This window comes from Lynx rufus, unplaced genomic scaffold (genome assembly GCF_022079265.1).
Source record: "Lynx rufus isolate CCGP_SWC_20201006 ecotype Redwood Valley unplaced genomic scaffold, mLynRuf1.p SCAF_18, whole genome shotgun sequence".
Taxonomy (NCBI): Eukaryota; Metazoa; Chordata; class Mammalia; order Carnivora; family Felidae; genus Lynx; species Lynx rufus.
Genome location: NW_025814832.1, coordinates 38320424 through 38346138, shown reverse-complemented (window position 1 = coordinate 38346138; position 25715 = coordinate 38320424). Strand labels below are relative to the sequence as shown.

The following is a 25715-nucleotide window of genomic DNA, read 5'->3' as shown; positions in this document are numbered from 1 at the left end:
TGACATGGAGAAGGATCATCCCACCAGAGATTAAACTTGTGAGGTTCCTTCCCTCCCTCTCTTCAGCAAGAGAAATTACCACCACTATCCCAGCATGAAAATCACCACTGGGGCGCCTGGGTGGCGCATCCAACTTCGGCTCAGGTCATGATCTCACAGTTTGGGAGTTGGAGCCTTGTGTTGGGCTCTGTGCTGACAGCTCGGAGCCTGGAGCCTGCTTTGGGTTCTGTGTCTCCCTCTCTCTCTGGCTCTCCCCTTCTCACGCTCTGTCTCTCCCTCTCTCTCTCTCTCTCAAAAAATAAATTAACATTAAAAAAAAAAAAGAAAATCACCATCAATCACTGTCGTGTTTTTTATAAGAGGTGCCCAAAAAGCAACTGAAATAAATTTTTTTTTAATGGTTATTTACTTTTAAGAAAGAAAATGTGCCAGCAAGGGAGGGGCAGAGAGAAGGGGACAGAGGACCCAAAGCAGGCTCTGTGCTGGCAGCAGAGAGTCTGATGCGGGGCTCAAACTCACGAACTGCAAGATCATGACCTGAGCCAAAGTTGGACGCTTAACTGACTGATCCACCCAGGTGTCCCAAAAGCAACTTTTTAAAAAAGTTTACTTATTTTGAGAGAGACGGGGAGGGAAGGGGCAGAGAGAGAGAGAGGGAGAGAGAATCCTAAGCAAGCTCTGCACTGTCAGTGCAGAGCCCAACGTCGGACTCGAACTCGCGAACCATGAGATCATGACCTGAGCTGAAATCAAGAGTCGGGTGCTTAACCGGCTGAGCCACCCAAGTGCCCCCCAAAAGCAACTTTTACTGTCAGAAGGGAATAAGGGCCTTCTATGCACTGAGAGTTAACTAATGATTTGCTTCCAGACAGTGGCCAGGTGGTAGACCCTGGCTTTGCTCAGTCCCCCAGGGGCGGCTAGGTGTGAGACCCAGAATGACTCACCACCACAGGATGGGACGTGGGGAGGCCAAGCAAAGAGCACCTGGACTGAATGCACACAGTAGGTTGGACGATGTCCCAGAAGGACATGTACCTGGGCAGGAAACTGACTTCCCCCAGAGAGAGCCCCTGTCCACAGAAAAGTGGGAGACCTATAGGGCAGGCCTTAGAGTAGCAAAAGAAATCACCACCAAAGTGGCCTGGCCAGATCACAGCTCCCTCCACTTGGGAAGCCCCTCACACGTGCTACTCCCCACTTCAGACTGGTGACACTGGAATATGTGGCTTTACTTCTTTTGTTTAAGTTTTTATTTATTTATTTTGAGAGAGCGAGCTTGAGCAGGGGAGGGGCAGAGAGAGAGGGAGAGAGAGAATCTCCAGCAGGCTCTATGTTCAGTGCGGAACCTGCCCTGGGCTGGATCCCATGACCCCGAGGTCACCACCTGAGCTGCTATCAAGAGTCAGATGCTTAATCTGCTGAACCGCCCAGGCGCCGCTATGTGACTCTACTTCTGCATACATTTCACAGAGCCAGGAGAATTCTAGATGGAGTAGAAGTGAATCACAAGCCTCTCTGGGTTGTAACGTAGAGACTCAGAGACTGCTGGGGGCCCTTGTTACAATTCAGAGTCCCAGGTTTTATTCCTAGTAAGTCTGGAGTGGGGCCTAAGAACCAGCATTTAATATAATATTTAATACAAGACATTTCTTTTTTTTTTTAATTTTTTTAATGTTTATTTTTGAGAGAGAGACAGAGTGTGAGTGGAGGATGGACAGAGAGAAGGGGAGACACAGAATTTGAAGCAGGCTCCCAGCTCTGAGCTGTCAGCACAGAGTCTGACATGGGGCTTGAACCCATGAACCACCAGTCTCTTCGTGCAAGAACTCATTGGGGGAACACAGGTCGGTCAAACCAACCAATCATATTTTGTTTCAAACTTGTCTAGGCACCTCCAATTTCTTTTACGTTGTCAAAAAAGAGGAAGTTCCCTAAATGACTCACCAGTATGGGGTCATCATGCCTCCTGTGTCCTCCTCCCTAATTTCTTCTGGAGCTGTTTCAAGAAACTGTTCTTTTAGGGCATTTTTTTCTTCTCTCGCATGTATGGCTCATTTGCCATTTTGAAGCTTGTGTCTCCAAACCAAAACGTGATGTGGAAAAAGAGTTTTCTCATGTTCCTTTTCTCTCTCTCAGTTCAAAGAGCTGCCCTGGATTGTGAATGGAGGAACAGTAAGTTTCATTTACTTCCTTCTCTCTTTTACCAAAACTCTTTTCACCGACACGTGAAGATGGTCAGCTTTCAGCACGACCATTCACGAATAAGTCTTTCTTTGCTTTTAGACGAACAACCAAAGTCAAGTCTTTTCTGTTACCTACAGTTTAAACGGAAATGATGGGAGGGAGGGAGTTGAAGGCTCTTTGCTGAGGTTCAGAGATTAAATGTTGAGATTGCTTTTACGCTGAAATGTTTCTTTCTTTCTCTGTTGTTATTGGTTTTTTTTTTAATTTAGAAAATCAACACATAATCATTGTAAAATAATTCAAGCAACAAAGTAAAAATATATATTGGGAGGTGGTTTATCATCATGGAACTAGACCAGCCAGGCTTGTGGTCCTAACCCCGGTTTCTACCGTTTTCCAGCAGGCAGGCTGGGTGTCTAATGTAACCACCTGACACTTAATCTCTTTCCTCTGTGATGTGAGGATAATAAAATCACCTACCTGGGAGGGTTCTTACGAGGACTCGGTGAGACAAGCCATGTCCCTTAGCACAGAACTTGGTATATGGTAAGCTGTCAGTAAATGCCAGCCCATGCTGCTGTGACTAGATGAAATATGAAAGTGCTGCTGTGCTCTCCAATTCTCCATTTCCAGAAGCAACCACTTATCAACAGTCATTCTCTATTCGGTACCATAGGAAACAAACTCTTCTGTGACGTGTCCTTTTTAATTTATTTTAAAGTTTATTTATTTACTTGAGAGAGAGAGAGAGAGAGAGCAGGGGAGAGGCAGAGAGAGAGGGAGAGAGAGAATCACAAAGCAGGCTCTCCACTGTCAGCGCGGAACCCCATGTGGGACTCAAACTCACGACCCTCAAGATCATGACCCGAGCTGAAATCGAGAGTCTTGATGCTTAACTGAACCACCCAGGGGCCCAGTCCTATTTTTAGATGACAATACATCACAGAAATCCTTGTAAGCAGTAGATGTAGACTCACCTCTCTTTTTTCAACGGCTGCTTGGCATTTCATAATGTGACTCAGCCATAGTTCATGTAACCACCCCCCTTACTGATTTATCCATTTTTTTCTTTGTAATGTAAACAATGCTGCAAAGAAAATCCTCATACAAAACATCCTTTGTGGACACAGGAGAGGGGGAGAGCATCTCTGGAGGATAAAATCCTGGAGGTGAAATCGCGGGGTCAAAGGGCATGTACATTTGAATTGTTAAGTTGCCCTCTCAACACGCAGACCGGGTACCCAGTCACAGGGTGAGTGTGTCCCAGCCTTCTCCAACAGTGGACACAATCTGTTTTTAAGTTTGTGCCAATCCGATGAGTAAAAAACAATATCTCAGTGCTGTTTTGACCTCATCACTTGTGAACCAGAGCATCTTCTTCATGTTTATTGGTCATGAAAGCTCCAGAAGTTCTATGGAAAGGAAATTTAGGGACAGCCGTCTGGTTGGAAGGAGAGGAGAGGCTTTATCTTGAAGCTGAGCTTACAGAAGCTGAGAAAATGTCAGTTGTCCAGATCAAAAAGGGCAAGGGAGCTTGATGACATTTTTGAGGGGCCTAAACTCCTCCTCCACCCAAACTGTCCCGTGGCCCTAGCATTATTTAATGGCCTTTTGCCTTCATTCTTCTGGAAATTACCTATTCATATTATTTGTCCATTTATTTGTCTTTTTCTTATTCAGTTGCCATTGACATATCTATATATCTATATCTATATATCTATCTATATATATACATATATGAAAATATATATACATGAAAAATCCCTTGCTTTCATTTATATGTTAAGTATTTCCTTTTAGATTGTCACTTGTCTTAATTTTGCCATAGAAAAGCTTTAAGTTTTAGGGGAGTCAATTTTTCAGTCTTTTCTTTGTGGCTCCAATTTTTGTATCTTATTTGGAAGAGATTTTCTTCTCAGGTGATATAAAAACATTTTCTAATATTTCTTTAATTCTTTAATAATTTTATTCTTTTACATTAGATTTTCTGATGAGGGTTACTTTTTTCCTTGGCATTTTAAAATAATAAAATACAAATATACAAGCTATCAAAGACTACTAGCTAGTGTCAAAGGACTCATGAGGGGTTCCTGGCTGGTAGAGCATGTGACTCTTGATCTTGGGGTCATGAGTTTGAGCCCCGTGTTGAGCCCCATGTTGTGCCCCATATTGAATATAGAGCTTACTTAAAAACAAACAAACAAACAAAAAACAAAACAAAAAAGGACTCAGGAGCCATGGCCAAAAAATGGGACAATAAAAATAATAATTGCAATGGATTGAAATACATCAAATATGTAAACTATGAGTTCATAATGATTCTTTTTTTGAAAAATTTTTTAACACTTATTTATTATTGAGACACAGAGAGAGACAGAGCATGAGCATGGGAGGGACAGAGAGAGAGGGAGACACAGAATCCGAAGCAGGCTCCAAGCTCTGAGCTGTCAGCACAGAGCCCGACGCGGGGCTTGAACTCACAAACCATGAGATCATGACCTGAGCCGAAGTTGGATGCTTAACTGACTGAGCCACCCAGGTGCCCCAAGTTCATAATGATTCTTAAACAAAAAAATAACAACAGTAAAAGAAAAATATCCTGTTACAAGATGCTAGGAAACCAACTCATTATTTTCAGAACCAGTCAATAAAGGAAGAGAATCAAGCATTTATCCTGCTTTTTCAATGCAAACCGTATCTCCATATAACCATAGTTGATGGGGGCAAGTTTCTCTTTATAGAATTATTTCAGATAATAAATGGAAAAGGAATGAATTAGTATATCACCATTTTGCAACCTCTAATGAAATAATGCTTCCAAGTGATTATTGTCAAAGCCGACTAAGAAACAAAAAGAGAGATGACCAGACATTATGTGCCTCGTAATGGAAGTGCACACTACCCTCATGCATTCTTGCTAAATAAAAGCTAATCTGGGGGCACCTGGCTGGCTTAATAGGAAAAGCATGAGCCTCGTGATCTTGAGGTCATGAGTTCAAGCCCACATTGGGTGTAAAGATTACTTAAATAAACAAAACTTAAAAGAAAAAAAAGCTAATCTGAATTTCATTAAATTCAGGGGACAAGGGACAGAGGGCCAAGGTAAAGGATACCATGGGAATGTGATCAACAAAATCCAGACCATGGAAAACACTATCGAACAAAGAGCTTGCCATCTTCCACAAATAAGTTGCAGGGGAAAGAAAAAGATGGAAACATCTACAGATTTAAAAAGACATAAGAAATAGGGGCGCCTGGGTGGCTCAATCGGTTAAGTGTCCAACTTCAGCTCAGGTCATGATCTCACAGTTCGTGGGTTTGAGCCCCGTGTCGGGCTCTGTGCTGACAGCTCAGAGCCTGGAACCTGTGTCAGAGTCTGTGTCTCCCCCTCACTCTCACTCTCACTCTCTCTCTCTCTCTCTCTCTCAAAAATAAATAGACATTAAAAAAAATTTTTTTTAATTAAAAAAAGGTGGGGAGGGACCTGGGTGGCTCAGTCTGTTAAGCGTCCAACTTCAGCTCAGGTCATGATCTCACAGTTTGTGAGTTTGAGCCCCTTGTCGGATTCTGTGCTGACGGCTCAGAGCCTGTGTCTCCCTCTCTCTCTCTGCCCCTCCCCTGCTCACTCTCCGTTTCTCTCTCTCGAAAATAAATAAACATTAAAAATTTTAAAATAAATAAATAAAAATAAGATGTAAGAAACATATCAACTAATTACAATGCACCGTTTTGGATCCTAAAAAAACAAAACACAAACACAAAAACAAAAACAAAAAAAAACCCACCAGGAGACAGGAAAATTTGAATACTAACTAGATGTTTGATACAACATTTCAAAAACAATGTTAATTTTTGGGTGTGATAATGGTATTTTTACAAAAAAGAATCTTTACCTTTTAGAGCTACAAACTATCACTGTCCTCCAGGCAAAGATCACCAAGGACACATGTGTAGTTGAACAAAGCTGGGTGTATTGACTCTTGGAAGTGACAGCAAGTGTGTCCCGTGGGAGCCACGGGATGTCTCAGCAAGAAGGTGTTAGACTCTTATGATAAGATTTGGACTTATGTTAGGTGATTTTGGAGGGAGATTCAAAGCAGCAGGCTTTCCTCTGGATTGGATGCTTTCAGGGAGTGAGGATAGTGATATGGTTGGCCATCTCAATAATTACGATCTAAAAGACAGGAAGAACGGAGCAAGGCAGAGTCAGGGCTGATGAAGATTCAGTAGTCACTCATATCAGCCAGTTCAGGGGGATGTTTGGCCATTTTTATGGTTTGGACGATGCTCACGTCTTTATCTGCGTTCGGAGATGATTGTGAAATTATCTTGTGTTTGTCTCAATCCAACATGGTCACAGGGTCTTTGTCTGGTATTGGTGTTCTTAGCGGTGGGTCACTTCCTAGCCAGGCCGGTTCTCACTTGTCAAGGGCTGTTTTTATTATTCTCAGTACTGAAATTTATGGAGGAAATAATATGTGGTCTTGGACTTGTTTTAAAATAATGGAAGGGGAGGTGCCTGGGTGGCTTGGTCGGTTAAGTGTCTGACTCTTGATTTCGGCTCAAGTCATGATCCTACGGTTGTGAGATCGAGCCCGGAGTTGGGCTCTGTGCTGGGCGTGGAGCCTGCTTATGATTCTCTCTCTGCCCTTCCCCCACTCACATGCCGCTCCCCCCCCCGTCAAAAAACAAAACAATAAAAATAAAAATAAAAATAATAGAATGGGATGGGAGGCGGATGAAGCAGTTGTGACTACAAGTTGATACTTGTTGAAAATGGGTGGTAGGCCCCTGGGGGATCATTACATACTCTTCTCTACTGTTGTATTAAAATTTTTCTGAAATAATAATTTTTTTTTTCCCGGGGCACCTGGGTGGCTTACTTGGTTAAGCACCCGACTTTGGCTGAGGCCATGATCTCACAGTTCACGGGTTTGAGCCCCGCCTCGGGCTGTGTGCTGACAGCTCAGAGCCTGGAGCCTGCTTCAGTTTCTGTGTCTCCCTCTCTCTCTGCCCCTCCCCTGCTTGCCCTCTGTCTGTCTCTCTCTCTCTATGTCTCACTCTCTCTGTGTCTCTCTCCCTCTCTCAAAAATGAACAAATATTAAAAAAAAAAATTTAAATAATTTTCTTTTTCAAAATAAGAAATTTAAAAGAAATAATGGTCCAAAAAGGTCACCAGACATAATGTTTGGTCAGAGAACCTAGAATTTTAATATTTATTTCAAAAAAAATTTTTTAATGTTTATTTATTTTTGAGAGAGAGAGAGTGAGAGTGAGAGAGAGAGAGAGAGACAGAGGGAGAGTGGAGGAGGGGCAGAGAGAGAGGGAGTCACAGAACCCCAAGCAGGGTCTGTGCTGTCAGCACAGGGGCTAGGTCTTACGAACCGTTAGATCATGACTTGAGCTGAAATCAAGAGTACAGACTCTTAACCGACTGAACCACCCAGGCGCCCCGGAATTTTAATATCTCTGAGTCAGCACAGCCAGTCTTAAGGGAGTGTCTTTTATCACACTGTATACCTGCAACTAATATCACACTGTGCATTAAGTAACTGGAATGAAATTTTTTTTAATTTATTTATTTCGAGAGAGGCAGAGATAGCGCGAGTGGGGGAGGGGCAGAGACAGAGAGGGAGACAGAGAATCCCAAGCAGGCTTCTCACTGTCAGCCTGGAGCCCAATGTGAGGCTCGAACTCACGAAACCGCGGGATCGTGACCTGAGCCGAAAACCAAGAGTCGGATGCTTAACCGACTGAGCCACCCAGGCGCCCCCTCACTAGGATTTAAATTTAAAAAAAGAAAGAAGGAAAAATTAGAGTGTCCACTTCAAGCTCTCACCAGCAGAAGAGCTAGCAAGCACGGAAGAGCTGGTCAAGGCCACCCATCCGTCACTGGAAGGAGCCTCTGTAGGTGCTGAGGCTTTCCTCACACACTGATCAGCCTGGCTGTGCCGACAAGAAAGTTCTCCAGGAACGAGCGTCTCTACCCCTTGACCCACAAAATGTGGCCAGATTACCACTTAGTTATTAAGCGACATTAACAAAGACTTTTTTCTTGTGTTACTCTGTTTTCCAGAACTCCTTTCTCCAAGTTTGAACTCAAAAACAAATGCAGTCACGAGGGGTCAAAATGTGTCTTTAATTTGTTCCAGCCAGAACCCATCACTACAGATCACCTATCTTTTGTTTCGGCATGAGAAGCACCTGAGAACCCAGGAAGGCAAAGGTGAACCCATGATTTTTAACCTCAGTGTCTCAGAAGCCCATGATTTGGGTCCCTACAAATGCAAAGTCCAAGTTTCTAACTGTTCAGTTATCAAATACAGTCATGAGTTCAACTTCACCTTTGTTGGTAAGTAGAGACTCATCCCTGGGGGGGGGCCCTGTGATTTGTGGGATTCTTTCCTGTCCTAGAATGGGCTCTCTGCTCTCCTGCGAATATTCAATCAAGGGCTTGGAAAGTATGTCACTGAGATCTTTATTCTTATTAATTCCATTTTGCTTGCTCTTCCGAAGACTTTTTTTTTAATGATTAATAGACTTCTTTAAGCTATTATAATACATAGGGTCATCGTTGCCAGACTTAATATGAAATGTTAAATGGTCGATCCAATTTTCCTTCCTAGATAAGTTTTTTTTTCCTATTTCTGTCAGTTTTGAAAACATAATACCAGAATAAGGGGGACCCAATTCCTAACAGAGCTCCTAAGAGTGAGGTCTTGGGATTGGGATAGATATTTGCTGATCTTGCATAGGGCCCAATGAATTAAGGCAGGATCTTTGGTGAGCACTTTGTGGCTGAGATCGTTGTACTGAAGCAAGTACTCCCATTTAGGTTGGGATCTTTTATTTTTTTTAACGTTTACTTATTTATTTTAAGAAGAGAAAGAGCGTGCATGCAAGGGTGCGAGTTGGGGAGGGGCAAGGTGAGAGGGAGAGAATCCCAAGCAGGCTCTGCAATGTCAGCGCTGAGCCCAACGCAGGGCTCAATCTCCCAAACAGTGAGATCATGACCTGAGGCGAGATCAAGAGTCGGGAGCTTAGTGACTGAGCCACCCAGGCGCCCCAGGTTGGTGTCTTATGACCAACCGCTCAGTTTGCGCCTTCTGGGCTTCCACAGATGTGCCTGTCGTATTCGGCTGGGTGGAAGATAGCAGGCAGGGTGGCCAACCGCCACGGCTGGTATTTGGGGAATGACATCGTGGCAATCCGGCATACCTCTTCCAAAAACTCATTGCTATTTCAAATAATGATAGCCTGATTGCCTTAGACAAAAAGCCTTATGTGAACAATTTGGGAAATTGTTGAGATCTTTTCTAGATGCTTTATTCTAGGATTCCCATCACGTAGGCAAAAACTACTTTTTCTCTGAAGGTGCAAGAAGACTTAGAATCAGTATTGGACCCTGCGGCAAAGGTCTTCAAAGCCCCAGGTCTTTTCCAACTTCTTCCCTTTGCAGTGACCACCCAGCAGGCATCCCACCAGCCAGCACTCTTCCTGCCCAACCACATCTTATTACTGCTATATTTTTCTCTCCCATCTTCCCACCCAAGCCTCTCACAACCTAGCATTAATGGTCTCATTTATAAAGGTGACCTTGATAAAGGACTTCTGAGAGAGGGAGAGAGGGTTTCCAGGTGATATGTGGGCATGGAACCTGGAGGCTTCTAAACATAAGAGCTCTGACTCACTGACTGAATCTTTGAGTGATTCTCTAGGTCTGTGCTCTCTAGCATAGTAGCCACTAGCCACGTGTGGTTATTTACATTTACATCCAAATTAATTAAAACTAAATGAAGCAAAAAGCTCAATTCCTTAGTGTATTCAATAGCCACAGCCGGCCGGTGGCTGCCTTGTTAGTGCAGACAGAACGTTTCCATCATTACAGAAAGTTCTACTGAGCGCCATTGCTCTAGTGCAAGGGTTCTTAGCATTTTAGGTTATAGCTGTCTTAACGATCGAATGATAGTGATGGGTACTTTTCCTGAGACATATTCATGAGATTACAGATGCAAATCTCTGCATAAGGCTTTTAGGAGATCCCGGTTAAAACCAACCATTTTAGGACAGTTTTGAACCCAAAATGAACAGAAGCCATATTGTAGAAGAAGAGTGAAGAAGGGGCAAATCCTTACAAACATGGTCTTAGGATGTGGTACATGACGTGAGGGCAGGCCCTCCACTGATAATAGTCCATCTAGGCCACCAGGCTGGACTGGGCCGCCTTGTACTGCAGAAAGAGCAACGGGGTGAGCGTCGGGGAACCTGTGCACCCCTGGCTTCCCGTGCAACTTTGCATATTCCCTTTAGATGCGCCTTTGCTATATCTCCAGCCCTCAATCATTAAAATGGGTTAAATGGTAAAATACCATTTAACATGGGTTTTAACTCTGGGTGGGAATCTCAGTCTTTTGTGGGCAGCGTGGGGTGAGGAGAGTAGGCACTTACTTGGCAGAGAAAACATACGATTGTCCTTCAAATCACTGAGATTCAGTGTGAGAAAAGATGTCAAGACCCACTATTAGTGTGGGTTTCCTCCATTTGAATAACGGGGACCTACACTCCTGTAAGGAATAAGCCCAGTTTTAGATGGTTTATGAACTTGATGGCTGAAGCCTTAAATCAGCTGATTAAAAAAACCCCAAGTCTTCATTTCCTGAGCTTCTGTCCCACAGATATGTATAATTTCAGTTCCATTGGAAGAATGTCCTATCAGTGCTCTTCCCAAAGTTGCTCTCTGAGGCCACCATCACCAACCAGGTGCTGCCTTGTCAAGGATGTTGCTTCAGGGATTCTGCTCAAGGGAGGGGTGGAGCAAGGAGACTAAATCATTTTCCTTGATTTTACTTATACTTGGGTCCTTGTATTTCATTGTTTCTGTGCCAAACTGATATTATTTAAAAAAAAAAAAATCTGAGAGTTGGCCCTGGATCTGCTGGTTTACTAGCTGTGTGAGTTTCTTACCTCTCTGAATCACAGTTGGTTCATCTGCGGAATGGGCATGATATTATCCTCCTTGTAGTACTGTTGTTACAAAGTGAAATGAGGTAATGTGAATAGCAAGCCTGGTACATGATGGGTACTCAACAATTATCCTTCCTTTCCTATAATACTGCTTTACTACTGAATTATTAAATAAATAATATAGCTGGATTCTCCCACAAAATACCCACACCACAGGGTTTTCCCTGACAGAGTTAAGCAGACCCACACACTTCCTGTTGAAAAGTTCTCTTGAATCTATCAGAATTACTTCCTGCTTGTGGGAGGAAGTAGAAGATAATCATTCAGCTGAATTCTATAAATAAAAATACAGTTAGAAAAGATTATATTTTTAGATTTCTTTGATAAAAAAAAAAACAAGGTAGCCTCATAAAGACTGGGACTAAGAGCGCCTCTCAACTTCATACTTGGAACTAGATCTTTGACAGAATTACACTCGTTGTCAACAATAAACAGATGGAGAATTCTGCTGAAAGGCAAGTTTGTGCTTTGATTCCTCAAAGTAAGAGACACCCTCCACCCTCTGGTGTTCTCAGCACCCAGCTTGTGCCACATTGAGTGGAGCTAACCATATACCATCGGTCTTTCCCACTGGGCTGCAAGCTCCTTGGCTTCTCAAGAAGGGTGTCATTATCTTTGCGTCCACAGTCAGGAATAGAGGTTCAATCCATGCTGGTGGACTGAGTGGGTGAATCCATTCTGCTCATCCCTTTAACACATACTTTCATTTGCCTAGACCCAGTGATTACACCAGTGCTGAACGTTAACGTCATTAACATAGAAACAGACCGACATATAATACTGCATTGCATCTCACTCAACGGCTCTCTGCCCATCAATTATACTTTCTTTGAAAAAGATACTGCCATATCACCAGCCATTTCCAAGTATGTAAGGGAGCCCGCTGAATTCAACTTAACCAAGAAAAGCACTGGCGGAAGGGAAGAGTATAGGTGCAAAGCTGAAAACAAATTGCCTGACCATGCAAAATACAGTCAACCAGTCTTCATCAATCCCTCGACAGGTAAGGGCTACCTGAACTCTTTCGACAGGCTCTGGATTTGCTTCCAAAAACTGCAGCCAGCCTCTCCCCTGCCCACGCACTTCCCACTTTGGCTGTATGCATCCAAAGGCCTTTCCTTTGGAAGGTTCCACACAAATTCTGGTGGGGTTTCTTTTTGCCATTCAAAAGAAGATGAAAAGCCTAGAAGCTAGGTCAGGAAGAAACCTTGCAGTGAGATTTCCTGACTTGACCCTGCTTCCTGCCTTGATCTCCCACTGCCCAGGTTCTAAGCTAGCACATTAGAATTTGCATCTTTCTTGGGCTTGGAGCCCGGTCTTGATTTTCTTCTGCTTTTTCATTGACTTCTAATGCCTGTGCCCTCCCGTTTGGCTGTTTCTTGCCCACTACTAATGCTTGGTGAGTCTAGACTTCTGGGGGACCACCCGTGTGGTGAGAAGGGCCCCTGTCCCAGTCCTGTGTTTTGGAAGGCACTGCTTTGGTGCTTCTTGGCCATGTATCTTCCCACAGGCCGAGGGGCCCAGGGAAACATGAGAATGTGCCCACCTGGACCCTGTATCTCCACTTTCCTAAACCATATTCTGGGTACCTGCACCTGAATTCCCTACCCAGTCACATCAGAACCCTCCTTCCAGGGCCTACACAAGTCTTGTTCCCAGCTCATCCTCCCAAGATTGTACCAGGGTAAGGATGGGAGCATCCCTAGACTCAAGTGTAGGGGGCTTCTTGTGGGGGGTGTGGACAGCATTTGGACATGCAGGCTAGAGGATCCATGTGCAGGCGAGGCCCCTTGGGGTGCACATCAGAGCCCGAGTGGAAAGCTGGGCTGGGCCTGGGGCTAGGGCTGACTCTCTTCATGCCGCCATATTCTGGCACAGAAGTCTGAGGAGTCTGAGAATTCTAGATTCAAACCTGGCTTTCCAGGTCCTTATGAAGTGACACTTGTCAAGTAGGAGGAGGGTAGAACAAAAATGAGGTTAGCTAAGGCAGTAGGCACACTTGGGCATTGAACACTTCACCTAGCCTCATCCACAGAAGAACAGAGCCCACACCCTGCTCTTTGGTAAGTTCTAACAGATGAGGCAGCCTGTTGGACTCAGGCTCCAGAGTCCTGCTTTTGCCTACAAACCACAGCCCTTCCACTTACTAGCTGTGTGACTGTAGGAAAGTCCTCTATCCTCTCTGAGCCTTACTCATTTGTAAAATGGGAGTGATATCAATGAGATAAATAAGGCAATGTACGCAAAGTGCTTAACACAGCATCTGGCGTGTAGTTAATAACGAATGGTAGCTGTTTAGGAGACATAAATCATGCCAACATGACTAAGGGCTTTGCCCAATAAGTGGCCAGGCTGTTCTGAGCCTTATGACTAACAGTGTTGCCAGGAATCTGGTTCAAGGCTGTGCTGTTTTTCTCTTCCTTTGTGCGACCCCTTGTGGAAGATGTATTTGGTTGTGACTTTAAGAACTTCACTGACTGACAAGTTACCTCTCGAGAGTTGCAGGTGTCCATAGTGGTCTGAGGCAATTAAATTAGTTAATTTAGGAGACGGTTGTAAACTGCCCTTTCCAGAACACTCTACAGTTCAATGTCATTGGAAAAGAAAGCTGTGCGGTAACCAATGAACCGCTATCTTCTTCCAGGTGGAGGCAGCTGTCCTTTCTGTCTGCAGCTACTGCTTCTGGGATTATTGCTGGTGCTAATGGTAATAATCCCAATTCTGACATTTTGGATACTACCAAAGTACAGAGCAGGTAAGTTCTTTGGCAGCTTTTCACGGTTTTCCGTGGGCGTTGGATACAGAGAACAGGAGAGAAGGTGAAGAGGAAGGGAAAGGAAAATTAAAAATGGGATACGACGAAGGGGGCGCCTGCGTGGCTCAGTGGGTTGAGCATCCAACTTCGGCTCAGGTCAGGATCTCGCAGCTCGTGAGTTCAAGCCCCGCACTGGGCTCGCTGCTGTCAGCTGAGAGCCCGCTTCTGATCCTCTGTCCCCCTCTCTCTGCCCCTCCCTCCCTCTCTCTCTCTCTCTCTCTCTCTCTCAAAAATGAATAAGCATTAAAAAAATAAAAGCAAATTGTAAAATACACATAAAAAACCAATAAACATTACCATCTTAACCACTGTTCAGTATACAGTTCAGTATAAGGACACTGCCACTGCTCCACAACCATCACCACCATCCATGCACGGAACTTTTCTCATCTTACAACACTGAAATCCTGTCCCCATTAAACCCTCCCCATTCAGCTCCCCCGACCCCAGCCCCTGACAACCAGCGTTCTCCTTTCTTCCTCTATGAATTGACTACTCTGGGGACCTCATCTAAGGGAATCCTAGGGTGTCTCTCCTTTGGTAACAGGCTTATTTCACTCAGCGTAATGTCCTCAAGATTCATCCATGTTGGGCATGTGTCAGAAATTTTCTTCATTTCTAAAGCTGAAGAATATTCCATCACAGATACATACGTAGATACAAATACATATATCCGCTAAATTTATCCATTCGTCTGTCAGTGGGGCCTTGGGTTGCTTCCGCCTTTGGGCTATTGTGAGTAATGCTGCTGTAAACATGGGCACACAAATCTTAATAATTTTTTAACAAAAGGCCCCGCATGTTCGCATTGCACTGGGCCCTGCAAATGAGGTGGTGGGTCCCGACCGCCAGCTCCGCAAAGGCAAGAGCTTTGCCTTGTAATTGTCCACCTCCTTGCTGGCCCTGCCCCTCCGAGGAAGCTCCGTAATTGAAGATGAACTCGAGCAACATGCCTCTGCCTCACCTCAGGTGCTGCATCAAGCCCCAGGCACTGCTTTTCGCCAGTCACCTCTCGGGACCACCTCTACTTAAGATTTTGAAATTTGGCCTTTTCACTTGGCCCACAAGTATGGAGGCATATCAGGATTTGCACAAAAAACCAGGATGTCTCTGTACCAGTGAGCCGAGGGGCGTTGGGCAGGCTCCTTCACTTGCTGGAGCCTCAGTGTTCTGACCTGTAGAATGGGGAGATACTGTCACAGCTAGGGAGAGACCTAAGTGATGCATGTCAGCCACCTGTGCCTCCCCCTGTGCCTCCTCTAGAGAGTTTTAAGTCAGAGAAGTCAGGGACTCAGTTGACACAAAACTTGAAACTAGATGTCAAAATGTATACATCTTATACCTTTTTACAACCTGTCTTCCCTTCTTACAAAAAGCCCAGGGTCTTGCAAAAGTGGAATTAGCATTCTTGATTACTGGCCAGGATTCAATAGAACTCGGCTGGGTTATTTACTGTCTCTTGCAGATATTACAAAGCTTTTTACAGACTGTTCTTTTTCAGCAAAGGAAAGAAAATGTGTCTCTGGCCAACCCAAATGCAATCTGCGTAATCTGATGGGCAAAGGATGTTCCTTGCAGACCCAGGGAAATAAATCAGAAGGGCTTCTGGCTTGGAGAAGCGGGTGATATGGATTCCTCGCTGAGCCCATGGTTTTCCTTCAATGGATGACAGTGTAGGCCATTGGAGCAGGGTCATTCTTTGTTTCGGAACTTTGGGGGATTCGGCTCCTTGGCAGAGGAAATGAGAAAAATGTGGCTGAATTGGTTTAATGTGTCTGTACCAATTTATGTAGGAAAAGCTATGAGAGATCAGGCACCCAGAGACTATGGAAATACACCCATGGAAATTGGAATATACGCAAATGTCTGTGAAACTCAAGCAGGTAAGAGAACTTTGTTAGGTATTTTGATTGGTTTGGTTGGTTGGTTTCAGGTTTCGTCTTTTTAAAATTTTTTTAAGGTTGTACAGACACACGGGTACAAAAAAAAAATGAAGAAAAGTTATAGAATACAAGGGCTCCCTCTGACCCATGACGTCCAGTTCCACCCTGCCGGTTTAATCATCGGTTTTTAAAATCCTTCCACAGATACTCTATGCATCTGGTAGCAGGTCATAGCCATGCCATCCTACGCCTTGATTTTTTTCACTTCACAACGTATCGTGGAGATATTTTAATGTCAATTCAGAATGATTCGCAGGGTGTTCCAGAGCCTCTTATGACCCCCTCTTAATGCAGGCATCATATGCTGCTTTACGGTAAATAGACCCAGGGCAGGGCCTTGGTAACGATGAGAATAAACCCGGCCAACTGACTGAGGGCCGGCCTTGTCCCCAGGCATGGCGCTAAGCAAATTACCTGCTCTGTACTATGCAAACACCACTGACTCCCAATTTATCTCGTTCCCATAGACTCTGTGCCAGGCTTGGAACCAAGGCAGTGTGTTCGCACAGCCCAAGATGGTGAGTGCTCTCTGGGAAAAGTCCAGAGGCTGCACACCATTTCGAGGGCAGCTGGCTAAACCCTGCCCTCGAAATGGTGATCAGAGATTCGGATGACAGGCCTAGTAACTCTGTTCCCTGTCTTTTGCCCAGGAACTGGACACTCCCAGGAGATACATTATGCTACCCCCATGTTCCAGGAGGTGGCACCCGGAGGTCGTGGTGAGCCACAGTTTGGGATAAGAGATGCTAACAAAATGAGACCGCGGTCCCTGTGAGGCCACCATACTCTGGGGCTTTAGAAGCCCAAGGACGGGGTAGATGGGGGCAACGTGCACACCCAGGGTACCAGTAGCAACCAATACCACAGGTCCTAACAAATGACATCGGGAGACGGGTGGGTAGGGAAGAGGGAAGGATGTGACATAGTGACGTATAAAAAACTCAGAGAGGAGGATACCAGGGTACTCCTAAACCATTTTAAAGAATAAATTGTTTGTATACAGTCCAAGAAAAAAACCCAGTTAATTCTTGGTTCTGTCAATCCACCCAGCTACTAAAATGAGATTTTTTTTTTTTTGAGGGGTGGTGGTGGTTGGTTTTGAGAGACTCTATGGATATATACATTAGTTTTACTGAATTATTTTCTCTTTTATATTTCAGAAGCCTGTAATGATTGTAAAACTGGGTCTATCTATTCTGAGCTCATCAGAAGATGACATTTAAAGCTCCAAGCTACATCTCAGAGTAAGATGCTTTTTATGAAGCTGATTTACATGAAAAAAAGCAAATTTGACTGATACTTAAAAATATCTCACTGGTTACCTAAAATAAATTACTATTTTTCATGATCAAACACTATTCCTTTGGCCTATTTGGGTACATCCAATCCTGTCATCAGATAATAGTTTTGTCAGGTGGGATCCTGACTGGTGACAGGTTTTATTTTTTTATTTTTATTTTTTTTTAATAAATTTTTAATTTTTTTTTTCAACGTTTATTTATTTTTGGGACAGAGAGAGACAGAGCATGAACGGGGGAGGGGCAGAGAGAGAGGGAGACACAGAATCGGAAACAGGCTCCAGGCTCTGAGCCATCAGCCCAGAGCCCGACGCGGGGCTCGAACTCACGGACCGCGAGATCGTGACCTGGCTGAAGTCGGACGCTTAACCGACTGCGCCACCCAGGCGCCCTGGTGACAGGTTTTAAATGCTTTTGCTATTTTTAGGCATGGACCATTCTCTCCCCATTGCCACATCGTTAAAAAAAGAGTGCTTGCGGGGCGCCTTGGGTGGCTCAGTTGGTTAAGCATCGGACTCTTGATTTCAGCTCATGATCTCACGGTCGGTCGTGAGATCCGAGTCTCCCCCGGGGCTCCACTCGGCATGGAGCCTGATTAAGATTCTCTCTCTGTGTCCCTCCCATGCTTTCTCTCTCTCAAAAAAAAAAAAAAAAAAAAAAGAGTAATTGTCAGACCACTGCTTTTCGTGTCTAAATTCTAAAACAAAAATTGGTGCCTTTGAAAATGTGTCTGAAGAAAACAGTCCCTATAGTTACACACCAAGTACACATTTATTACCCATTGCTGTTTTAGTTTGCTCTCAGATTTTGGAAGGCTGCAAAAACATTTATATTGATTTTCAGGGACTTCCTCAGTCCTCAAGACTTAGCTAATATCAAAGGCGTGCCTTTATGTGCTGCATTTCCCAGCAGCATTCTGTAGAGAGAACAGTGTTGTGTGGGAGAAAGAAGAGTGGATTACTTTGACTGTTTTAACAAATTACCACAAACTGGTGGCTTAAAACAACAGAAATTTATTTTCATAGTTCTGGAGACCAGAAATCCAAAATCAAGATGTCGGCAGGGCTGGGCTCCCTCTGAAGACCCTAAGGGAGAATCCTGCTCGTCTGCTTCACTTTCCCGTGGTTCCTGGTGTTCCCTGGCTTGTGGCAACATCTCTCTAGTCTCTGCCTCTGTCTTCACATGGCCTTCTCGTCCTTTGCCTTTCTTTTATAAGGACACTGGCCATTGGATCTCGGAACCCCCTGGATAATCTGGGATGGCCTCATCTCAAGATCCTCAATTATAGCTGCATAGACCCTTTTTTCAAATTAGGTGACATTCACAGGTTTCAGGGGTTAGGACACGGACTTAATCTTTTTGGGGAGCCACCCACTCAGACCCCTACAGGGGACAAAATGGTTTCTAGTTTAAGCCTCTCATCCTAGGAGTTATTAGTAACATCCAATAAAAGCCAAAAGGCATTTGTAGACAACCAAAACAACATGGCCAAAATTTTTCTGCTCTGCTCTTCTTCTGGGTGTTGCCTGAACCTCTGTCTTAATCGCTCCCAACAGTGGACCTCTGACTAGAAAAAGCACAGCTACCAGTTATTAGACACTAACTGTATAACATTCTGTAAGGCCGATATTATGAACTTGCTTTTACAGGTAAGGAAACTTAGACTCAGATGCGGTAAGTAATTTTACAAGGTCACCCACAGCTTAGTGGTGGTTGAATTGGGAGTTCAGTCCCAGCAAAGATCAGTAGAAGCACTGGCCATGGAAATGCCTCTTAGGATGGGAAGGGATACTGTGCACACAGGTCCAGACTAGAGGATTGTGTTGTCATAAGGCAGCATTCATGAGCATAATTTCTGCCCTTTCTCTGTTGATATTTGTATTTGGGGGAAATCAGTATGTCACAGAGGCTAAGAGAGTAAGGAGTCAAACAGACTGAGCTGAATTCAGGCTCAGTCATGTTTTAACTGTGTGACTCTGGATAAGTTATGGGCTTCAGTTTTTTTTCATCTGGGGGGTAAGAGCAAAGTGGGGAGCGGGGGAGACAAATAAATACCTGCATCATGGAGCCAATGTGAGAATTAGCTCAGGTAATGAATGTAAAGGGCTTGGAACAGGGTCAGGCATATAATAAGAATTTTTAAAAGGCTACCTCTTTGTGGTATGATGCTTACTCTTGAGTCATACCAGTTGGCTGCTCCCCTTAGAAATCTTGAAGTCTTTGTGGTCATAAACTTGGCAACTCAGTCACCATTGGCCTCTTCTGTCTTGGGCTCCCTCCTAAAGCAGAGCCTGAGACAAGGACTTGGGTGCAGGTAGCCTATATGTCAGGTGACCCCAGGCGCTGGGAGTGAGAGAGCAGGTACAGTGAAACATTTCAGAGGGAAAGTCAACTCAGGGCGGGGAGGGGCCAGCAAGCTGGAAACCTTACTGGGAATTGGATTTGATCCAGTTAAGACCTTCTGAAGTTTTGAAGTCCAGAATGCCTCTGGGTTTCACAGCATGCCCTGAATCGACAGCCTCTCATTTTCTCCTTGCAAAGCTTTTAAAGCACTTAGTAGAAGCCAACCAAGTCCACAATCCATATAATTACGATTGCCCTGTGCCTTTCAAGTGCTAAAACCATGGAAGAGCCTAGTGCTTCACTTTCTACCTCCGTCCCCTTTCCCACTGCAGGGAAGGTCATAGTAATTGTAAAGTAATTGGGAGGCTATGGCGTGCAAGTGTTATCACCACCCCCTTCCAACATCACATGTTGCCATCCATCCAAGGAGTAATTCCACTTCCCAGCACTGCTTTCTAGGGCCTTCTGATACCCTGTCTTTTCCTGGGCTAGCCCTGAAAACAGAGCCTGAGATAAAGCCTTCTGTGCAAATAATTTATCTGGGAGGTGACGCAAGCATCAGGTACTGGAGGAAAAGCCAGTACCAGGGTGTACTGTTGAGTTGGGCAACTGGGGCTTGATCTCACTGGAACCTTCTGAGCAATGAGAAGATGTTTCTTAGAACTGTCTGCCTAAGGACTGATAGTAAGAAGCGGTTACCCATTGACTTCCATCCCTGATTGGCTGAGGGTTGTCCCAGGAGGGGATGCCTCCCCGACTTCTAGGCTGTGCATGTGGACATTCCAAGTGGGTTTCCATGGGCGTCTCACGCAGGGCACTGCAAAGCACCAGGGCAGAAAATGAGTGATATGTGTTGCATGCTTGAAGTGAGAAGCTGTCAACACAAAGTGAACGAAGTCCCAGATGCAGCTGGAATCAGAGGTGAGGCCCCGAGGATGTGACACAAGATACAGAGGTGGTGGCTACGCCATCTCGCCAAAGTTCCTTTGTGAAAACAATAACTGCCATGTGTTGAGCATACCAGTGTCCAGCTGCTATTAAAGTGCTTTGTGTGCTTATATGCTTCCATAGTCCTCACGATTCCCTCCCCATCCAGCTGCGACTTCCTGTGGCTTCCCCCCCGCTGCTCCCCACACACGTTCTGGCTTTCGGATTGAATTGTTCAGGAAGGGAAGAAGAGGAAAAGGAAAAGGAAAAGACCTACTGAGCTTTCATTTCAATAGCTACTTTGTTTTCAGGTCTATTTCAGCTTCACTTTGGTTCTTTTTCCATACTGTCTTTAGTTCTGCCTGTTTTTGCATTGAATACAAATGGAATCATGGAGCAGTTATTCTTGTGTCTGGTTTTTTTCTGCCCAACATCGTATTTGTGAGATTTGTGAGGTGCAGCATGCAGCTTTATTTATTTATTTATTTATTTAAAAAAAATTTTTTTTTAACGTTTATTTATTTTTGAGACAGAGAGAGACAGAGCATGAACGGGGGAGGGTCAGAGAGAGGGAGACACAGAATCTGAAACAGGCTCCAGGCTCCGAGCTGTCAGCACAGAGCCCGACGCGGGGCTCGAACTCACAGACCGCGAGATCATGACCTGAGCTGAAGTCGGCTGCTCAACCGACTGAGCCACCCAGGCGCCCCCAGCATGCAGCTTTAATTGTGTATTTCACTACTAAATAGTATTCCATTATTTGAATATACTGTAACTTACCTATTCTGCAGCTGACAAACATTTGGGCTGTTGTCAACTTGGGGCTATTACAAATAATGAAGCTGTGACTGCTCTTAGGCAACAACATGTCTGCTGCTTCCATGTGCGTGCAACTATGTTGAATATGTATAGGAATACAATGACTGGGTCATGGGATTCATCCCCATGTTTATCCCCAATGTAAGGAGATGATGCCATTATATTTTCCAAAGTGGTTCCATCACCTTTCTATCACCTTTCCATTCCCTTGAATGGTAGACGATGTCATTTTATTTATTTATTTATTTATTTATTTATTTATTTAGAGAGCGTGAGCAGGGGAGAGGGGCTGAGGGAGAGAGAGAACCTCTAGCAGGCATCATGCTCAGCACGAGTCCGATGTGGGTCGTTATTTATTTTTTTAATTAATGTACTTACTTATTTAGAGAGCATGAGTGGGAGAGAGGGGCAGAGGGAGAGGGAGAACCTCAAAGAGGCATCATGCTCAGCATGAGCCTGATGTGGGTCGATCCCATGACCCTGGGGTCATGACCTACACAGAAACCAAGAGTCAGATGCTCAGTTGACTGAGCCACCCAGGTGCCCCGCACGGTCATTTTAATTGAACCATTCTTGTGGCCATCTAGTAATATCTTTTTGTGATTTTAACTTGCGTTTCCCTGAGACTAATAAGGTTGAACGCACTTTCCCATATTTATAGGTCATTTGGATTTCTTTTTTTTTTTTTTAATTTTTTTTTCTTTTTTTTTTTTTTTTCAACGTTTATTTATTATTTTTGGGACAGAGAGAGACAGAGCATGAACGGGGGAGGGGCAGAGAGAGAGGGAGACACAGAATCGGAAACAGGCTCCAGGCTCCGAGCCATCAGCCCAGAGCCCGACGCGGGGCTCGAACTCACAGACCGCGAGATCGTGACCTGGCTGAAGTCGGACGCTTAACCGACTGCGCCACCCAGGCGCCCCTGGATTTCTTTTTTAAATGAAATCCCTGTTTGAGGCCCTTACTTAGCCTGTTTTTCTGAAGGGTTTTGACTTTCATATTTTGGTCTACATCCACCCAGACGTGTGTGGTGTGGACATCATAGTTCATCCCTCCCGTGCACGAACATAGCCAACTCTAGCACCATCCACTGAAAAGCTGTCCTTTGCCCACCAAACTGCTGTATCATCTCTGTCACACAATCAAATGTCCATGTACAATGTGTTTCCTTCTGCGTTTCAGATCGTTTCATTGTTCTACTTATCTCTCCTGCATTAGTACCATATACTCTTTTTTTAAGTTTATTTATTGTGAGAGAGAGAGATACTGAGTGATTGTGGGAGGGGCAGAGAGACAGAGAATCCCAAGCAGGCTCTGCGCTGTCAGTGCAGAGCCCGATGCGGGGCTCGAAATCACGAACCATGAGATCGTGACCTGAGCTGAAACCGAGAGTCAGACGCTTAACCGACTGAGCCGCTCAGGTGCCCTGCCACCATACTCTTCTAAATAAGTTTTGATAACTGGAAAAGCAAATTTTCCCATCTTGTTCTTTTTAAGAATGTCTTAGCTATTCTTGACCTTTTGCATTTCCCATTAAATCTTAGAGTCAGCTTGTTATTTTCTTAAAGAAAACAAAAACAAAAACAAACACAAACCCTGAACATTAGAGGGATTTTGATTGATACTGGATTGAATTTATAGATCCATTTGGGGAGCATTAACATTGTTATAATAATGAGTCTTGCACATTACAAGCATCTCACTGCTTTTGTCTTCTTGGATTCTCTTAACATTTTATCATTTCCTGCATACCCATCTTACACATCTTTTGTTCCAGATCTTATTTATTCCTAGGTACTTGATATGTTGATGCTATAAGTTGTATTTTATTTCATGCTGTTGATATACAGAACACAGTTTTTTTTTTTGTTTGATTTTGTATCCTTTAGCAACCCTGCTAAACTCTCTTCAACTTAAATAACTTAACTGTAGATGTTCTTACAATCTGGAGACCGGAGAGCTACTGCTGCCGTTACCCTGGTTGCCTCCTGCTACAACAGCCTCAGGCCCAGAAACTGGAGGCTCGACATGGGATGTGGAGTTCTGCCACCGCAGACATTTGCTTCTCAGCGACAACCACCACCTTCCCTTCTACTTTCCAGACCCCACGCACGCGTGTCTAAATGGAAGACGTTCACAACCACACACACCCTGGCAGTAAGGGAATTGTAATTTTTTAGGTTTCTGATGCCACCAAATAGGAGGGTCATGATGACACTTAAGAGAGCCAAAGAATCTACCACATTAGCCAAAATATCAATCAAGACTGAGGGTACAATGAAGGCATTTTAAGACAAAGACTGAGAAGGAGGTTTTCCAATCATGTTCTCAGTGAAAGAAGTACGCCGTATACTTGAAGAAGAAACCTGAACACAGATAAAGGGTGTAAGATTCAAGAAGATTCATAGAGTAAACATAAATGACAGAGGGCAGGGGGCAGAAAGAGAGGTGTGCATAAGGTTTGCAAACATTATAAGGCTACTTGATGGGGGGCTTAAAGTCACCAACCATGAGATCATGACCCGAGCCAAAATCAAGAGTTGGACGCTCAACTGACTAAGCCACCCAAGTGTCCCTAAGTGATGTGGGTCTTGACCACCTCTCTGACCTCTTCTACCCATCTCCCCTATGCTCATCTATTCCGGCTCCCCTGGCCTGTTTTCTGCTCCTTGATCATTCCACACCTTTTCCCTCCTAAGGGCCTTGGCTCTTGCGAGTCCCACCGCCCCAGATCTTCACACACCTGACCCCTTTGTATCATTCAGCCTCAATTTGAAGGTCAGGTTCTCAGAGCTTCCCTGACAACCTATGCAAAACACACTACCCAGCCACGATTTGGCACATCATCCTGTTCTATTACCTACAACACTATCACTATCTAAAATTACCTGAAATTGCCCATGTGCCTCCTGCTTAGCATCTGTCTCCACCTGCCCACCCCTGGAAGGGACTTGTCTGTGTTGTTCACCACTACGTCCTTAACACTTACAGTCCCTGGGATTCAGGTGCTCAGAAAGCCTTTTTGAATGAACAAGATGAATAAATAGAGAACACATACAATAACAGGCCGGTCTTCAGGAGAAGCACAATTATCTGAGAGAAATTTCTCCCATGCTTTCTTACAGGACGATGTGGTATAACAGCAAACAAATGCCTTCAAAAACACTCTTATGGCTAAATCAACAATGAGTTCACAGGACTATTTCTTAGTAACATCTTTCAATAGATATTGGTGTGATGTAATACGTGAGAAGGGTATTTGGTAAAAACAAATGTATTAAAAATAATTGGATTGGAGGGAAAATACATCAAAACAATACCATGCAGGTGTGCAGCTCTCGGACGGATTTAATGGGAACTGCTGCTGGAGTGAGCATCAGAAATCACCTGTAGGTTTTAAAAATATACTTGCGTGGGCCCAACGGTCGGAGATTGTTATCAGAAAGAATAGCGCTCAAATATATTCAGATTTTTAAAAGCTCCACAGGGGATTCTGATGTAGAACTCCAGCTGGACATCTGTGATCTGGAAAAACCTCCATAAATATTACTTACCTCACCTGCAGTGTAAACATTCTATGTTGCCAATTAGTGCAGACGCCTTAGCAGTCAAACCAGGAATACAATCTCCTGTGAAGGCTGAGGCCCCTAAAAGGAAAAGGTACCTAAATAAAGGGACCTGTCAGTACAATGGAGAGCTTTAGAAAAATGTTTTAAAACTTAAAAAATTCTTAGTTATATTAAAACTAAGTATTGAACCCCAAAATGCAAAAATGAAATTTAAACTTTTAAGTAGACGTACAGGGGTCATATTGGTATTGCAATTCTGAGACTGATGTAATTAAGGTAAAATAAAACAAATGAGCAGTTGTGAGATGTGGCTTTCTAATTTTATCATTACCCTCAATAGTCCTGAGAACTGGGATTTTGGAATGGGAATACAAATGTCTGATAAAAGAGATTAAGTAAAACCCCTGCAGTCCTAAAGGGCATGAGGGGACTTTTTTGGGGTGATGGAAATGTTCTATATTGTCACTCTGGTAGTAGTTACCCATTTATCTAAAACGCATAATTTGTACATTTAAAATAGGTAAATTTAGGGGCGCCTGGGTGGCGCAGTCGGTTAAGCATCCGACTTCAGCCAGGTCACGATCTCGCGGTCCGTGAGTTCGAGCCCCGCGTCGGGCTCTGGGCTGATGGCTCAGAGCCTGGAGCCTGTTTCCAACTCTGTGTCTCCCTCTCTCTCTGCCCCTCCCCCGTTCATGCTCTGTCTCTCTCTGTCCCAAAAATAAATAAAACGTTGAAAAAATAAAATAAAATAAAATAGGTAAATTTATTGAAGATAAATTATATCTCAATAAA

General features: G+C 44.1%; 1 protein-coding gene and 1 pseudogene across 6 annotated transcripts; one reads left to right on the top strand and one right to left on the bottom strand.

Annotated features, from left to right (window-relative positions):
• The first annotated feature begins 1944 nt into the window (after window positions 1-1944).
• Window positions 1945-25227, top strand: MILR1 (mast cell immunoglobulin like receptor 1). Of its 6 annotated transcripts, none has more exons than XM_047081600.1 (9): window positions 1945-2172; window positions 8262-8537; window positions 11925-12212; window positions 13854-13964; window positions 15818-15907; window positions 16435-16485; window positions 16618-16686; window positions 17128-17211; window positions 23287-25227. In XM_047081600.1, exons 1-8 carry the CDS (start codon window positions 2043-2045, stop codon window positions 17181-17183), a joined length of 1071 nt encoding a protein of 356 aa, XP_046937556.1. In that variant the 5' UTR covers window positions 1945-2042; the 3' UTR covers window positions 17184-17211; window positions 23287-25227. The 6 variants fall into 6 exon arrangements, with proteins under 6 accessions (XP_046937556.1, XP_046937559.1, XP_046937557.1 ...); XM_047081603.1 differs by lacking the exon at window positions 23287-25227 and adding an exon at window positions 20422-21065; XM_047081601.1 differs by lacking the exon at window positions 23287-25227 and adding an exon at window positions 18291-20412.
• LOC124513524 (NADH dehydrogenase [ubiquinone] 1 beta subcomplex subunit 4-like) lies at window positions 8769-9385 on the bottom strand (annotated as a pseudogene).
• Window positions 25228-25715: the final 488 nt, after the last annotated feature.